At 35.7% G+C, this 17186-nt stretch overlaps 2 protein-coding genes and 1 long non-coding RNA gene across 4 annotated transcripts in view; 2 read left to right on the top strand and 1 right to left on the bottom strand.

The window, feature by feature from the left end:
- The first annotated feature begins 18 nt into the window (after positions 1-18).
- LOC105667872 (uncharacterized protein KIAA2013 homolog) lies at positions 19-3813 on the top strand. Its single transcript, XM_012359964.2, has 7 exons — positions 19-679; positions 1181-1652; positions 1725-1962; positions 2033-2271; positions 2344-2571; positions 2805-3079; positions 3400-3813. The coding sequence occupies exons 1-7, from the start codon at positions 499-501 to the stop codon at positions 3585-3587; spliced, it is 1821 nt and encodes a 606-aa protein (XP_012215387.2). The 5' UTR covers positions 19-498; the 3' UTR covers positions 3588-3813.
- Positions 3814-4795: 982 nt separating this feature from the next.
- Positions 4796-17186, bottom strand: part of LOC105667909 (metabotropic glutamate receptor 8-like) — a 119042-nt gene continuing 106651 nt past the window's right edge. The window contains exons 12-18 of one of the 2 annotated variants that reach the window (XM_067349609.1): positions 15926-16149; positions 14689-14969; positions 13747-14051; positions 13488-13616; positions 11788-11944; positions 11456-11703; positions 4796-11065 (exon numbers count right to left, since the gene is read on the bottom strand). In XM_067349609.1, the coding sequence (XP_067205710.1) occupies positions 10922-11065; positions 11456-11703; positions 11788-11944; positions 13488-13616; positions 13747-14051; positions 14689-14969; positions 15926-16149 (1488 nt within the window). In that variant the 3' untranslated portion in view covers positions 4796-10921. Of the gene's footprint in view, positions 11066-11455; positions 11704-11787; positions 11945-13487; positions 13644-13746; positions 14052-14688; positions 14970-15925; positions 16150-17186 lie in introns of both variants that reach the window. The other variant, XM_067349608.1, reaches the window with a different exon arrangement.
- Positions 14029-17099, top strand: LOC136997985 (uncharacterized). The gene is made up of 3 exons (XR_010888559.1): positions 14029-14063; positions 14603-14667; positions 15914-17099. It is a non-coding gene; the product is annotated as an uncharacterized lncRNA (long non-coding RNA).

Genomic DNA, 17186 nt, shown 5'->3' with positions numbered 1-17186 from the left:
CCTCTTGGTAATAACAATAGAGGTAATTTTATTCGGTATTCCAATCACCGAGTAAGGATTACTGATATTTATTAATAAATATCGGTACACCCAAAAAAAGTTGAAACAGCCGGCCCTTAGCGATAGAAGCGCTGCCTGGAGCCTAATATTATCGCCACCTGTATGTGTACTTGTAAACTACTACAAAATCATATAGATTCTCTAGTGTGAAGGACCTGGAAGGACCGGTCGTATTGTTTATGTCGCGTGTGTGGTTCCTCTAATGATGCATCCTCCGACAATGCGTTCTGACATCCTACGCTCATGTTCGCCCATGTATACGTAGGCGTAATTTACGTATAGTTCAAAACGATGTCGTAGGAAGACAGGATTTTCTTATCAGTGATTTATGCGACACTTTCTCCGTGATAAGGTTATGTTCACCGTCGTCGACTCGACGACGGAACCAGCAGCGATATTCGGGTATACACGTTTCATTGACGCACGAACGCTTTCACGATGAGAACCGGCGGCATGCTGGACGGCCGCGAGTTCGGCAAGCGTGTGCGTCGTCTCTTGGATGGCAATTACTCATATCGCAAGATCCTGTTGATCGTCCTAGTCTTCGGCGGTCTGCTACTGTATTTTGGTCCGTCCTTTGCGCAATGGCTTTTTTCCACCACCAGAGAGCCAATAGAAGGTAATTTTGTTGTCTTCATAGGACTTAAAATGTTTATTCTGTTTCGATGGCTAAATATATTACTGTGTCTTATAAAAAAAATGCATACATCAGAATTGAGTTGATGACTTTTGGGAAATCCTTATGTATTGGAAATATTTATGTAAACAGAATTTTAACATAAAACATTGAGCAAATAGTTGACTGATAATACTTAGCTATTTTCTGTTTTAAATACGAATTGTTCTTAGCATTGTAGTGTTATTAACTTATTGGTAGTTAAGTTTTAAACCTTTTAGTTGACTTATTAAATTAAAGTGTACACAGTTATATTACAAATTGTTCTTAATACAAAAAATATATATAATAAGTTTTTGTAAAAGAAAAATATATATTTCTTAGTTTTTTAAATCTACTTCTGCATAATATATCTAAAAAATTGTAGTGTCATATATAGTTAAGAAATATTACATTTATATTAATTGTTAAAGAGATATTAATACGTTTAATATTTTTTTATAGCATTTGAGGATCATTGCATAAATGAAAGGCTGGCCAGTTTTTACTTTGATGCTATTGAATATAATGCAAATATTTTACACAATCCACCTAAGAAAAATGAACATTCTTATCTGCCCTATATTGGAAATGGTGTTTTTGGAATACCCATTTATCCAGAAGGCTGGCTATACATTAAACATGGTAGAGCGCTTTTGTTGCCAGTACAGTGGCAGCCATTGATTTCATATATTATACCCAAGGATAACTTTTATCGAGAAGCTACTGTCGTTCATTTCACAAATGGGATTGTTTATAAGTATCAGTGCCTTAGAGAGGGATATTACATAGACTCTCAATATTATGCTCATAGAGGTCTCGAGGGAATCTTAGTGCAGACTATAAAGATTTCTAATCCTTTTTCACTCTCTCAAGAGGTATCATTGAAACCGCAGGAATCTATTCACTGGGGTAATTCTCACATAGAACCCGTTAGGTAAGCAGCTTAACGATATCGTGAAATAAAATTTAACATTTATTTTCTTTTACTAATTATTTTTAATGATAGGATTCAAGTTGATGGGGTCAATCATGATTATACTCTCATATCTGGATTTGTACCGCAATCAAATTCCAACAAGATAGTAGTAGTATCGATAATTTATAAGGCTCCACCTAAAGTCGTACAGGTAAAAGCTCACAATTCTGTTAAATTGGAGTTCCTGTCGAGCATTCAGTACAGCGAGCCGATTTCATCTGAACAATATCACATGGAACGCGATATAACCAAAAAGAAGGCGACTGACGTAAGTAAATAATCAAAAGCTCTTTCACTGATTATTGCTGAAAAAATATACATTAGTTTTTATTTTACAGTTGATAAAAAAAGCAATTGCGCGTCAGCAACGAAGCTTGAGAGAAGAGCATGTGAATCTCTGGCAGAGTTATTGGTACACGAGTTTGAGAATAAGCGATTCCAAGGCCGAGGGTGCTATCAACGGTCACAAAATTAACTCCACCATGTATTATGTATTATCTCAGGTACCGCGGAGTGTTCCAGATGTGGAGAAAAATGTTGGTATGAACGAGGGTTGTTATCGAGGTCATCACACCTTGTAAGCATGATTAGAATTGCGTTGTCCCTATAAAATAATTCACTCATAACAATTAATGATTCTGTCGCTTAGGGATGCTCCCCGTTTGTGGAAGGATGCCTCGTCTATCGATGCTGTGAACGAGATAGTCGAGGCATGGTTGATAACACTGGAGAAACAAGGCTGTCATCATTTGGTGATTGGCGGTCCTGCAGCCGTTCAACAGGCAATTGTACTAAGTCTCGGTGGACTGAGATTCAGCAATCAACATCTCGAATTTAATATTGATCCGCAATATCTTCATCGCGATTATCTATTCAGGTACTGTACGTCTATTATTGTCATCAACTTAATTAAACATATAATTAAAATAAAAAGTTAATTGATAATAGATTGTATCAAAACAGTTTTAAAGAAAAAGAGATGGACGCTTTTCAAGTGAAAATCATTTCTTTGAAAGTGTCATTATTTTTCTTTGCAACGGTCTTTATACTTATATCCTTATTTATATGAATAAATTAATTTATTTCTGGAATATATTATATTTGTTTCAGGCGTATAAGTTATGGAAATTTAACGCATGTGAATATATCTGTAACAGTCGGTGAGGATAATCGCGCGCTATTAGGAGTAGCTTTGGATAAAAGTGATAGTGTTTATTTCGGATGTGATGCTGGCTGTTTGGACGCGCCGGTTCCTCTCAGTCAGACTTATACGAATTTTCCCGTGAAGTTAACAAAGCCGTTAACGGCGATACTTTACATAACATCCGATCATCAGCATATGCAAGATCTTCGCAATGCTTTGCATGTTCACGAAGTAGATGATGGTAGGTAAACAAATATATAATTTTTTATTCAAAATAATTTAGAAACTCTGTCGATATAGAATTCTGTTTTTTATAATAAAAATGTAATTTGATTATATTTCTCTGTAAAAAGAATAGACATTTTTACATATTTTTTATCTAATTTTTTTATTGCTTATTAAATTTTAAAATAACATAAAATATCGATTTTTTTGTATTTTACAAATTATATTACTGCGAACAAAATAATGCAATAAAATTATCACATATAAGCTAATCTTTATTTAGATTCATAAAAAAAATGCATTAAAGAATTGATATTTATACGATTTTTCTTTAAGCGCCGGCGCATGATCACCAGGTGATGGCTTTGCATAAACATGGACATCAGCTCGGAGGTTTGCCAACGTTGTTCTGGGTTAGCATATGCTTCCTGATAATTGTGTTCCATTTGTTTTTATGTAAACTTATTTTTAATGAGTATTACAGTCATCAAGATCGACAGCGAGTTCGGTATAATAAACCGTGATACGATTGTACATAAATTTTTCTATTGTTGCAACATGTACATATGTAATATTGTAATGTACATATATATTTTTCCAACTCATATTTGTAGCAGGCTAATTATTTTTTGAGCGCTGTGAGTATGTGCGTGCATACTTGTTTTAATGTATAAAATACATGTATAAAATACATGTATAAAATACATATGTATAAAATACATAGGTAAAAATACATATAATAAGTAAATATATTGTTTTGACTGTTTCTTTCATTTTCATTCCATCTAGGACTTTTAATCACAAATAAAATTTATTTTAAAAATTAAAAATAATTGTTTATAATTTTGATTTATTGTTAATAATAACGATGCATTAGAATACACCATCACCGTCTGGACTGAACATCCATTTGGGCGAAATATTTTATTCATTTTTATGCCTTATAATATTATATTTATTTAACTTAACAAATGTTATAATGTAACTCAGAGCTCTGCGTTAGTTGCACATTTCGGCTCAATTCTTGAGAGGACGCCTTCCGCTCTCCCACTATCAAGCGGCCGCTGGCGGCCGAGCCGCCGATAGCCTTGACTCGGAAGAGTCTGTGTAACAAATAGGCTGATGATGAGCGGGCACCTTTCAGAAAATAAAATTTTCTTCGTTATAGAAATAATATTTATTTTCACTAATTATAATTAAATATCTTTATTACATTCATTATAATAATTTACCTAGACAATAATATATATTTAAAAAATAAAAATAATTAAAATAAATCAAATTATTAAAAAATTTAACTTTTTAATCAATTTATTCATTTTTATGCTTTAGAATCCTATATTATATCGATATTACATAAGATTCTGAGGCATACAAACAAATTAAATGTATATTTTAACGTTCTAGACCATTTCTTTGTTTAAAATGTAAGGTTTTAATGCATTGCAGTAAAGAATACATTCTGAAATTTTAGCCTACCAAATGTTATGATGTAAGATTTTATTCATTTTTTTGCTTTAGAATTCTATATCATATCGGTATTATAGTGTCTAATAATAAATAAAATGTATATTTTAACACTAAGCCATTTCTAAAATTTTAAGCCTATTAAATGTTATGAAATGCTTAGAAAATTCTAAGGCAAAGAAATGAATAAAATGTGCATTTTTAACATTTGAAATCATTTAGATGTAATATTAATAAAAGGAAAAGGTTGTAAAATTGATTAATCTTATTGTTAGTGTCCAATTTGCGACAAAAATGATTTATTGACAACATTTATTATAGAATATGGTAAACGTATAATAAATTGTCTTACAATGGCAACTGAGCGTATATAATTAATAACAACTTAGAATGAATATTTATTGAAAATCTACGCATGCCAAATGGTGCTGGTCTATAATAAATGTGGCTGAGTATCCTGGAATGTTTGTGAGCCATTATAAACATTGATATTGTCGTTATGATAAATGGCAATAACTTATAGCATTAATTCTCGCCCGACCAAAATATATTTAATAAATTGAAATTTTATTCTGTCATATTAAAGTTTAAAAGTGATAAAGTAATAATTTTTCTATACACACGAGCGCATTGTTTTAAATTAAATTTTAATAATTCAAAAGTAAATTTTAATAATTTCTGAGCCACCCTGTAAAACTAGTAAGATAAAAATATATTTATTACTAAATTAAAAAATTAAATATAAATATAAATTTTGAATATAATAATTATTACAGTAGATTTTACATTATAAATTAAATATTTTGTAATTCTATCAAAAAGGCATATTTTACAAATAAAGAAGAAGTGTTTGAAAATTTATCTATCATTATTTTAGCCGGCGAGAATTAATATAAGTAATGAAAGAGAACCTTCTAAGAGCTAGTCGGAATATAAACAGAATAAGTAGACAGCGACACTTGTACATCGTAATTGTTTTAAAGTGTAATCGTAACCAGAAACAGTTACGTGAATTTCTATACACATTTAATACAAGCGACAGCCTATTGCAGGTCCGATCGCCGGCACAACGCAAATAACATCGCGGACACGTTCGCTAACTTAAGTGTGCTATTAATTGACGCATGATGTTCACATCGCGTGTTTCCGATATACGCACGACGCTTATAAAAAAACCCACATCTCCGTGGAGATTCGCGTTAATCAGTCTAAGTTCGTTCGATCTATCTACTTAATGTACGACGAGATCGTGGGATAAGATTAACGTCGCTCTAGTTAGTCTTACTCAGTGACGTAAATTATATATACTCTTTAGCCCGGAAGAGGATAGGCAAACTCGGTACGCCGATGCAAAATACTTAAAAATTAGTGCAGATAACTAAATGTAATTAGGCTCACGGAACTGCCAGTTAAACCCGCTAACTTTTCTAAACAAAGTAATGTAAGCGCCCTTTTCTTTAAGACTGAGACAAGCTTTCTTCGATTAAAAAAAAAAAAATATCAGCGGAGGGATACGCACGTATTTCAGTGGTGAAAAAAAATCTATCGTATCAGTGATGCTCCTTGATTTGTTATGTTACAATTTATGTCACCACTAGTTTCCTTACGAGAGACGCACTCGCGATGCATTATTGCACACACGCGGCGCATCGGGCAGAAAATATTTCTTTCACGGTCGAAACGAACCGATATCGAATTAGTGGCGTGTTAACGCGTGTTAAAAAGGAAGGCAATCAATAGAGGTTGTATAATGGAGCGTGATCTTTCTTAAAGTTCACAGGGTTGCCAGGAAACTCCACACACATGACGGTCTAAAAGTTCAAACTTCTCGTTCTATAATAATGTTATTTACATAGTGAATAATACGCCGCTAAAACGACGCGAATGTACAATTTCGGAATTATTCTAATCAATATCTCACGGTTCAATTATATCGGCGATGCTAATTCTGACGCAGGATCGCGCAGGACTTGTACGTGGCATATCCCTTTCGTTTTTAATTAAGAAAGAAATATCTTTAGTGTAATACTTAGCATTAAAGATAATTATACAGATATAAAAAGTAATCTTATTAAGCTTAAGTAAGATTATCTGTAACGTGAAATTTGAAAGGAACCAGAGTTTCAATTGTAGTTTGGATTTAATATGAATCTTATTCACGAAGATAAATATATAAACGGCCTCTTTAGCCGCATCGCTTCCGCACACAGATTTGATATCGTGCACTACATATATATATATATATATACATATATATATATATATATATATATGTATATATATATATATTGTATTACATATTACGTATATATTTATGTTCTTCTCTTATTTACAAAATCTTATCCGCGCTTAATATATCGACTTAATGTTTCAAGAAACGACGATTTTCTCGCTGTCCTTAATCCTACGTAATACGGTTTGTAATTATTTGTAAGGTATCTATTAAAGTTTCAATTGTGCTAACATCAATTTGGCACCGTATAATATAAAACTCTGTTTAAAATTGAGACTTCTCTGCGATCGGAACATTCTTTACGCGGTAAGCCGAGAATTCTCATTCGTATTCGTTATTATATGTATATGTATTCTTTCCACGCTCTAGCTAATATTAATTTCAAACACGTAGATATATGTTATCAATCTATTGGTAATCCCGTTGCTTACTAAACGAGTATGTGAGATTCTGCTATAGATTGTACCGCGCAGCGGTATTATCAGTTCATTGGTTTAATTAATCGTTCTAAGGTACATGTTTGGTGTACCGGAATACACTTCCGCCCCGTTTTCGTTTTCGCCAATCATGTCAGTGTTCCCGATTCGACTTTTCTACAATTAAATCCGTCTTATTTAAATAATAATTTCTGTGAGGCAGATTTGAATAACGGTATCTCTTTAGGTACTTTTTGGCATCGTTCTATATCATTCGAGTCCTCCGTGACGCGACGAGATGACAAGAAGATATGATTCGATCCAATAGGATCGTAGAAGTTCTAACTAGAGCAAAGTTAGAATCGTGTCGATTCATCTGAAGCTTTAGAATGAGATATCGCAAGGATTTGCACTTAAACAAGGTGTCACCCGTGCGAAAAGGTCACTACGAGATTAGCACTGTTCTGCACAGAGTCCATCAGTGTCTTCATTCGTTAGTCGGTTTATTATCGCAGGCAGTTGTATATGTATGAAGTTATGTACGCTCCTTCTCTTCGGGCCGATAATTTAACATACAGTTTCGTCGTATGTCTAGTTAACATTATTTAACAATCGTTTGTGCATCTCACTACTCGATTTTTCATTAAGTCGAATAACGATTACTCATCAATAATATTCTTTTTTTTTACTCCTTAATTAAATATAATACAATCTCTAAATTACATATTGTTGCAAAATTATACAGTAATATAATTTTAATTTTGTCATAATAATACAATATATGTACAATAAAAGCTTTCAAACGTTATCAAACGTACGTTTATAAATAGTATTAATCATAATAAATTGTAATAAAGAGATTTATCTTTACATAACGTGAAATTTCTAAATTGCTTATTGTTGCAAAATTATAAAGATACTTATGATGAATTTCAAATTCAAATTTATTGTCACGGTAAAATAATATGCAATAAGAGGCTTAAAACATACGTTATTTGAAATTGTATTATCTTATTATTTTTGGAGAAAATATTTTGATGACTTTTATCGTTGCTCGACTTAATCACGCGGACACTGATATACACGAAAAGTAGTTCGCGATTCTAGGCACATAAGTACACACGTATAACAACTATTAATACATGCACGCAATGTCAATGCAGCGTCTTTTTATAATCCAACATTCTATAATATTTTGTACAACCATTAATTAAGAAGTATCCATTTCTCGATGAAATAAAAGATTCCACGATTCTGCTTAACTATAATTGTAATTTATGTACATTTATAGACGCTTTGTCATTAGATGTCTCATTAATTTAACGACCATGAAACATCGACGGAGTACAGGCTGAAATCCGCGATGTTTCTTAAATCTAAACCAAAAAAAAGTTCGGATACACATTGTAAAAATAAGAAAATGTACAACAAAGTAAACTTATACAGATGTACATTTTTCCGGGAAACAAAATAATTTTGATCGTTCTGTAAGAAAAGCATTTTGAAAGTTGTATCCAAACTTGATTTCGGCGATGCATAGGTATTTCTTATTATACGTCAAGATTCGTTTTAAATAATAATAATAAAAATAACGTAGTAAATAAATAATAACATGTCCTATTGTACAATGCGCGCACACAGCCACACAAAAATTGGATTAATAAGACATTAGTATCTTTCGATATTCTTTAGATTAATAACAGCTCTAACGAGTTTTTCAATAGATTTTGTCTTCGCTTACTCTCTGCTACGCTCTACGCTTTTTATAATAGCTATAACAACATTTATATAACTACCGCCGAAACGTTTCGTCGAGTCTTTCTTAACTAACAATTCTTATCGTGCTGCAAGAGTAAAATCGTTTTGATTTTGGCTTTTTTTATACAGGAACGTTATTTTGGGGTCGATGTGATCTCTCCTCTTTCCCGTAAAACGCAGTGAAAATAACTTTTCATTCGGTACTCGACACGTCAATGCATTAAAAATCGATTTATCGTTGTCTCACTTTTAGTGCATTGTATCTCAAGTTACGTTCGAGCTAATGTGTGATGTTAGATTTTTGGAAACCATCGTAACTTGACGCGTCATTTTTACTTGAAATTAAATAATGACAAACTTTCTACACTAACAATGTAAAACATGATAAATTGTAACATATGTTTAATTTGTATCAAATTCATGTATATTTTTTTATTGCTTTGCACATAAAGTCGAATTAAAGATAAACTTGACAGCGGATGAATTTTTAAAGACGATTAGATCACTTCGACCATATTCCTGTTTCGAGTATTTGGCAACTGGCATTCCTACACATGCTGTTACTATTATTATAATCGCTATTCTTGTTTCTACTGCGCTAACTAGGACTGAGATTATCGCTATTACTAACATCCGTATCTGCGATTCGCCTTCGAGCGATAAGATGCGAAATTACTTCGATTAATTTGATTATCGACTTTTAAATAGTTTCGCATATCCTAAAATACACTCATATCCGTTCATAATTAATTAACGTATGTACAAAGTATTCCAATATCACTGAGTGAATTTTAAGAATTTTCCCCGTGACAGTAATTTATTATTAGAATCACGCACTATTAATATCCGGAAATAATTGTGACACGAATATTAAACGAGGAATTTTATTATTCTTTGAACATGCATATGCACTCTGAATCTTTCACATCGCAATAAAACGACAATATTTGTAGCACAGTCGTATGTAACAAACATGAAAGTAAAATTAATTCCAGCATGTCTTTGCATTTTCAATCACCAAAAATCGAACAACTGCAAAACAACGAATAATTACGTAGGGGACAGTTACGTACAGGAATCCACGTATTGAAGATATGTTGCTCTCATGTAAAAAACAACGCGAGCACAGTTCTGGTATTTCGTCCATTGTTTCCGCGTCGAAATGTTTGAGATACTTACTCAAGGTTACTCGATCAAAAACTAATACAAACTCCATCGTGTTATTAGTGTACACACGTAGACAAAAAGAAGACCTTTGTGTTCACGAGAGATGAATGAACCAAAAAACTCACTCGCGTGATACTGGAATTTATTGAATGTCGGCAAGAGCATAGCATTCACGCATTGACGAACAAAGCACGACGGTTTCAGATATGAATAACTATACAAAATCGTAGTCTGCAAAACCACCATTTTTACGGACGATCGAACACGTCGCAGTGTCGAATATCGGAGCTTTTGTATGCGGTCTTAATTGCCATCCCGTGCACTCAAAATTATTTCGGTAATGTTGATGACTTTATTAATCCGTTTGTAGTTATTTAACAAATTAATATGTCAATACATTTCCGTGCATTAAAATGGAATGCTTTTTCAATTTCACGTTTATCTGTCATTTTTCAAAATCAAATAATTGAAATAAATGTTATAAAGGCTCCAATGAGATTAAATATGAAATTGAAAGATAAAAGAGGCTCTTTTTGCTTCTTTACGTTTCAATCAAATAATCTAATTTAAAATGAAGATATCCGTCAGATTTAGGTGTGCAATTGTACGTGTGATGTCGCATAAATCACGCAACGAGTATGCGAGTGCAAAGGATTGAGCAAGGGTTGTCATATCGCTCACATCTCGTAGGAAGATACAAAACGTCTGGCGCTTATAAAATGCGGTGATGAGATAAACGATGCCCCTCGCGCTGGTCGGTAGATCACTGAAGGGTGCTGAAAGAAATCCGTCGCGATTCGAGGTGATCGTTCGAATACTACGAGGAGAACTCGGAGAAGGTCGGCGAGTCGCTGTAGCTTAGCATCTGCTCTTCGTTCGAGCACGAAGCCCCTTCTTTTCTCACGCGCGCCTCCACTTTCTCGGAGATGCTGCTGATCGCGGCTTCGTTGCGATCACTCGGCTCGAGAGGGAAACAGAAAAAGATCTGGATTAGGAATCGCATTGCGCGTTATATCGCAATGTTTGCGATGTTTCGCAATGACACGAAGCTGAGCGTAGAGTCACTCGTCTCTATCAGTTTCTATGTTTACGGTAAAAGTTGAAAATAGCTTTGAGCTGTTTTGCTGAAATAAAACAAGATTTAAATAAAATACAAACTAGTTTAACAGCTTTGGCAGTAAAAAAATTTCTCGCGGACTAACTTTCAATCAACGAGGGAAAATCAATTTTATTCGATCAGACTCTGCGGGATAGCTCGCTCTTTCAAAACGGCCAATCGCTCAATTTGCCGTCAGCCCCGCGGGAATGATCTAACCAGAAGTTGTTATCGAAAGCGAGGAAAATCCGTCACCTGATCGGGGTCGCGGCGCGGCACGGCCTCTCGACTCCTCTCGCGCTGGCACACCGCCAGGTTCATCGGCGGGCTGGCGCTCAGCTCCGGCAGTTCCTGCACGATCGACAACTTGCGCTCCTCTTCGTCGTCGTCGTCGCCGTTGTTGTCGCCGCCGCCACCGCCGCCGCCTCCGCCGCAGCCGCCGTCGTCGGCGTCGCCGTTGACATACACCTCCGCCTCGGTCTCACGCATCCTCGCCCGATGCTCTGGACAGGGAGGGAGGTGTATGAGAGCGACCTAGCTAACGGAGGTCTCCTCGACCGACGGACTTGCCAGCGCCTGGGTCTCACCGTTCGCGTGCTTCCGCTCGTCCGCACGTCCAGCCCCAGCGCGGGACATCGGCGGGCTGCTGCGCGAGCCCGAGGTCACGCTCTGCATCGTCTGGCTGCGACCGCCGGCGAAGCGCATGCTGTACACCCCACGATTGCCGCTCTGCAAGCCGCCCGTCTGTGGAGTGCCCACATTTTTTTTTTTTTTTTTTTAGCATTATTGTGATGGCAAATTGGACGCAAGGGGCGAGAGAAAAGGTTCGATCAAGCGAATCCGACCGGCTGCACGTCTGCGCCAGAGTTATTCCGTGCAGATTCGCAAATGTATAAAGATAGCATATACGAGTGTCTTGCATAATTGAATGGAAATTCTCTGCTCGCGCATAAATTCTGCAAACAATGCTATGACTTATATGGTGAGCATTCGATTGATTGAACTGCTGGCGTGTTAGCACATGCTTTTACGTCGATTAGAATCCGGCCTTTACGCGGTGTGCACTAGTGCATCCAGTCCAACTCGGTGTAACATTCACAATCAGTCTTGTTTATGGATAATGTTTGAATACGGTGCCTATGTGTTCATTTATCCCGTGCGTGTTTACATGCACACTGTTTAATTGAAATATAGGCTTGTGAAAGATCCGTCTTCATTCCGATTATACCGCGACATAGCAAAGCTGCACAGAATTACCTTTTTAATTGTACTGAACATTATTTACGAAAAAGAAAAAGACATAAAACTTTGCAGTTTTTACATTATTTTTTAAACGTTCCGCTGATAAAGATATTATTAACGGCACGCAAAAGTTTCCATCGTTTTAAGGCCATTTTCTTTAGTAACATTTCATAAATGATACAATATTTTTAGTCAAAATATTTTCCGACATTATCTGTCGACTTTTTCCCGTCCTTCGGACGAAAGATGAATACCACGATAATAGAAATCTCTGTTTTTGAAGCGAATAATTTATACATGAGAGATGAAAACTTTTGCACGGACCTAATATTATTCTTGAGCAGCTTTCCCGTTATATCTTAGTTTTGAAGAATAAATTTTCTTAATAGACTTTACGATATATAACGGAATTTCACTATGTTCCTATGAAATGTTTTGAATAGCTCTCCCTCGCGCAAGACACCTGTGTTCATAAACACAGTGTGGAAACCAGGACAAACAGTTTCGATGATGGGATCTGTTTTAATTCGATAACGAGTATCCAGGAATTAGCCAACCGTAACACTAACACACGGAAGGATTGGAAAGAGAAATGTGTTGATCCGAGAGAATTGAATCTGTAATTTCCGTCATTCTCACCTAATCAATAAACCATTTAACAGTAAATTTCAATTTGTCATCGCATCTATCAAATTCTATAAAAAAGCGTCTTACATCAGAATGTAATAGAGACAAATATTATCAAGTAGAAATTGATTCACTTGTGGGAGAAAAATCAGTAATTTAGGAAAATATATACGACAAAACGCAAGTTGGATTATCGAATATAAAATACAGCTTTAATTCTGTCAAATTTAATATGATATTATTTCAGAAAAAAATATGACATAATTATTTCACAGAAAAGTAAATATACAACGTTATTTCTTATAAAATTCGGAAAAGCTACGTTTAATTTCCGTCTAATTCTAGGGAAATTTCGCGTATCTCGTTCCTCGGATTAATTGTTAGACGGGATAAGTAACAAAACCAATATTGTACATACGTTAGGGTGTCCGGGGCGAACGTTCTTGTAGGGCTGGAACAGCACTAAGTAGACCTTGGGCGTGAAGAGGCAGCCGAGGGCGACCGAGGCGGAGATGTTGATGCACATGCACATGCTCGCGATCTGAACCTGCAACGTAGGCAGCCCTCCGCTCGACTTTACATGTTAACACAAAAAAACGCGCCGTGAGGCTCGTCGGGTGGAACGTGTAAGTATGTAATTCGCGTTCGCGGCTCGCAATTCCTCACATCGCACAGACCTTGTAGTCGTTGTTGGTGCCGAAGTAGATCGGCACGAAAGCCAGCCAGACGATGCACGTGGAGTACATAGTGAAGCCAATGTATTTGGCCTCGTTGAAGTCCTCCGGGATCTTGCGTGTCTTGAACGCGTACAGGGTGCACATCAGAATCAGGAACATGTTGTAAACCAAGGACATCATTAAGGAGAACGTGGACACGCGGCAGGTTAGCACCGCTGACAGTGGATACGGATGGATCTCCGTCGTGTCCGGCGGCTCGATCATCAGCCATACAATAGTACCGACGAGCTGGACCGCGGTGATTCCTGCACACACAGGTGTGTCACGTAATTCATGATCTAGCTCTACGATCCGTCGTGCTTTAATAACGATACGCTGCTTGAAAGCCGAATATTTGCATTATCGGTCGAGGAATGCGTGGATGAAATGGGAATTTCGAACACTCCATATATGTATTCAAATTAATTTCTCCGAAAATTAAAATTTGTAATTTATATGAAATATGTTCAACCAAATTGGAATTATAATATAAAAAGATGACTAATAAAATGATAATTTTGAAAAATACTTATAAAATTTTTGAAGTGAAAAAAATGGCATAAAATACGACGTCTAGTTTTCACTGAATAAACTGCAATAAACGCAAATTTAATTATAATTTTAGTTGTATTTTAATTTTGATATATATTAAAATTATTTAATTTTAATTATACATTTAATTAATTTAGTTAATACTAACGACAAGTGTTCGCGAGATAATTTCTATTTTAGAAAAGAAAAAATAACGACGTAAAGTTTTCGTAAGGATCGAACTATCATTTCCTTTCCTCTATCTAACAGGGCCCTTTTATTTCAGGTTGCGTCAAGCATCGGCGTGCAATTATCCTCTCGAGGCCGTGGCTTGTCGACGTGTTTACCAAGGTGAGTGCAGCTTGTACTCACCGATAGCGATTACCACTTGGCTCTTGGGTGATGTGTAGGAGAGTCTCTTGATTTTCTTCGTGCCTTGGTTGAATATCCGCGATATACGGTTGGTCTTCGTGAGAATCGCGCTGTAACATATACTGAGACAGAGACCGAGACCGATTCTAAGGTATGTGCAATTCCAAGTTGTCGGCCTGCTCAGTATGACGAAGCTCATGCCGTAACACGAGAGTATGCCCACCAGCAGAACGTAACATAGTTCGCGTCCGGATGCCATAATCACCGGGGTGCGATTAAAGCTGCAGTTCACACATGGAAAATTTATCGAAAACATGTTAAGAGCAGTCAAATAAAAACAAGAACTATAATCCAGATTGTTTTAAAGGTAAAGTTTATATCGAGAAAAATATTGTTTATCAATTTTGTATCGGATTAAATAACTTAAAATGTTAAACCGATAAACAATATTGCACTGTTGCAAACATGCCATTTAATATTTATTTATAATTATTGATGTTTTAAAAAAATATGAGATTTTTGTTTAATCTTTGCCCAACGCGGAGAAAATTTTGTGTAAAAAATTACTATGTACGGCAGTGGACCATGAAGAAATTATAAAATTTTTTACTGCGTTTTTCATGTGAAACATGATAAAAATTTCGACTTCATGATCCGCGGTTACTGCCGCACGTAATAATTTTTGATATAAAATTTTCTCCGTGAAAAAGCAAAATGATTCTTCCTAATAACACAATGATAATTTTTAATAACCCTTAGAATCAATGTGATTCTGTGAGAAACATACATGTAAAAGAGCTGAAAATCTATTATCGCACTATTGATGTTGAGTTAATTGATTATTAATTGAAATTATAACCTACATAATTTACATGAGCAGCGTGGATATAATAATTAAATAATTAGTTGAGCTAAGTAGAAAAAATTCAAAAAGAGACTCTAAAATCTGAGGTTTAAAAGTTCCACTTCTTTCCCACACATTTGAAGTTCAATGCGGCAAATCTTTTGATCCTCTAATTAAGTTTAATAGATCGCTAATTAAGCTTGCGATTAAATTTTCGCTTCGAAAGCACCGGCTTTAGATCTTTTGAAGCGTCCATGTTCGATACTAATATTCCTCACTCGATCTCATTATATTCTCATTGAAAGAGAAAATATCGGACACGTATTCGCCCTCATTCATCACTCGCATATTATTATATTCAGATGAATGCTCTTTGAATAGAATGCGACTTACCGTATGAAGACAACCGTGGTGAAGAGAGTACTGAGAATCCCAATGGACGCGAATATCAGTGGTACCAACGCCCAAGGACTCGTCCAGGGTATAACTTCCGCGGTGAGCTTGACGCAACCCGTCATCGTGGAGTTCGGTGCGTATCCGGGGTTACAGTTCTTGCACGTGTCGTTGAATACGTAGGCATCCTCTCGACAGGCGACGCAACTCCAACAGCAAGGTTCCTACGTGCGAAACGATTGGGTTAAACGAATAATTAACAATCAATTGTCCGTCTTGAATTAACGATTCGCAACGTAGCTTAAAATCCGATCGTTAATGACCGTTATTATCATCATAACGGTTTGATAATAATAACGTACGTATTAATTATAATATCAAAAGCGTATTTTATACCCAGGAATACCGGAATAAATTTATAAAGCTAAGAAAATAAAAATTGGAGCGCTTAAATAATCTGTTATCGTACTTTTCCTGCGTTGATGAAAATTCTGAATAATTAAATTTCAATGAGAGAGAAGTGGCTTTAATGAAGCAACGGAGCTTTGCGGCAGGGTTGTAAAGGGACTGTACACACGGCACATACAAGCGAGCTTACGCTTTTGGACAAGCGGATTTTGCTGAACAAGAAATGTCGGTTTTGTCGGTTATCGTTGTTCTTGTCTAAAGCGTTTGAAAAACGGTCACGTAAAGTGCATTCCAACATGACGCACGGTTCAATGGTGGCCAGAAAAAAATCTATTTTTTTATGCGACTACCGAAAAAATATCGAGCTTCGTTGCGTCAACGAGATCTCTATTGACGTTTGTTTGGGTTATGGCGAGCAAACAGATCTGTACTATTTAGTACGGTGGAGTTTCATAGAAAAAATGGATTTGTTGCAGCGGATACAACATGTTCCTCTTCTATTAGCATCGGCTTGCTTCCAAACTCCGTTGTTACGCTGTGAAATAATAAATGGTTCTCGTCGGGAGAAAACTGACGGTTTCATCGCAGTTTGGAACTACCCGAAATTATTCGAGCTGGTACTCGCCGAAGTAACATCCACAAATAATAATAATGGGACTGTAAATAAAAGCGGACAAAATGGAACAAGAAACGACTAACAAAGATATATATATTTCAGACTAAAGCGAGAAACTTTGCGTGCAAATGTATGCGAATGTAGCTTTACAGGCTATTTATAATACAGGCAAAAATCTTGTGTATTAATAGTGTAGTATTAATTGTGTCGTGTGTATTAATTGTGTAGTAATTAATT

Source organism: Linepithema humile, chromosome 2 (assembly GCF_040581485.1).
Source record: "Linepithema humile isolate Giens D197 chromosome 2, Lhum_UNIL_v1.0, whole genome shotgun sequence".
Taxonomy (NCBI): Eukaryota; Metazoa; Arthropoda; class Insecta; order Hymenoptera; family Formicidae; genus Linepithema; species Linepithema humile.
Note: the sequence above shows the minus strand (reverse complement) of the source record. Positions and strands in the feature narration are given on the sequence as shown.

Excerpts from the sequence above, each read along its gene's own strand:
- LOC105667872 (XM_012359964.2), top strand. The coding sequence starts at position 499 with ATGAGAACCGGCGGCATGCTGGACGGCCGCGAGTTCGGCAAGCGTGTG. Across the intron at positions 2,572-2,804 it reads CATCGCGATTATCTATTCAG|GCGTATAAGTTATGGAAATT; the intron begins GTACTGTACGTC and ends TATTTGTTTCAG. Across the intron at positions 3,080-3,399 it reads TGTTCACGAAGTAGATGATG|CGCCGGCGCATGATCACCAG; the intron begins GTAGGTAAACAA and ends TTTTTCTTTAAG.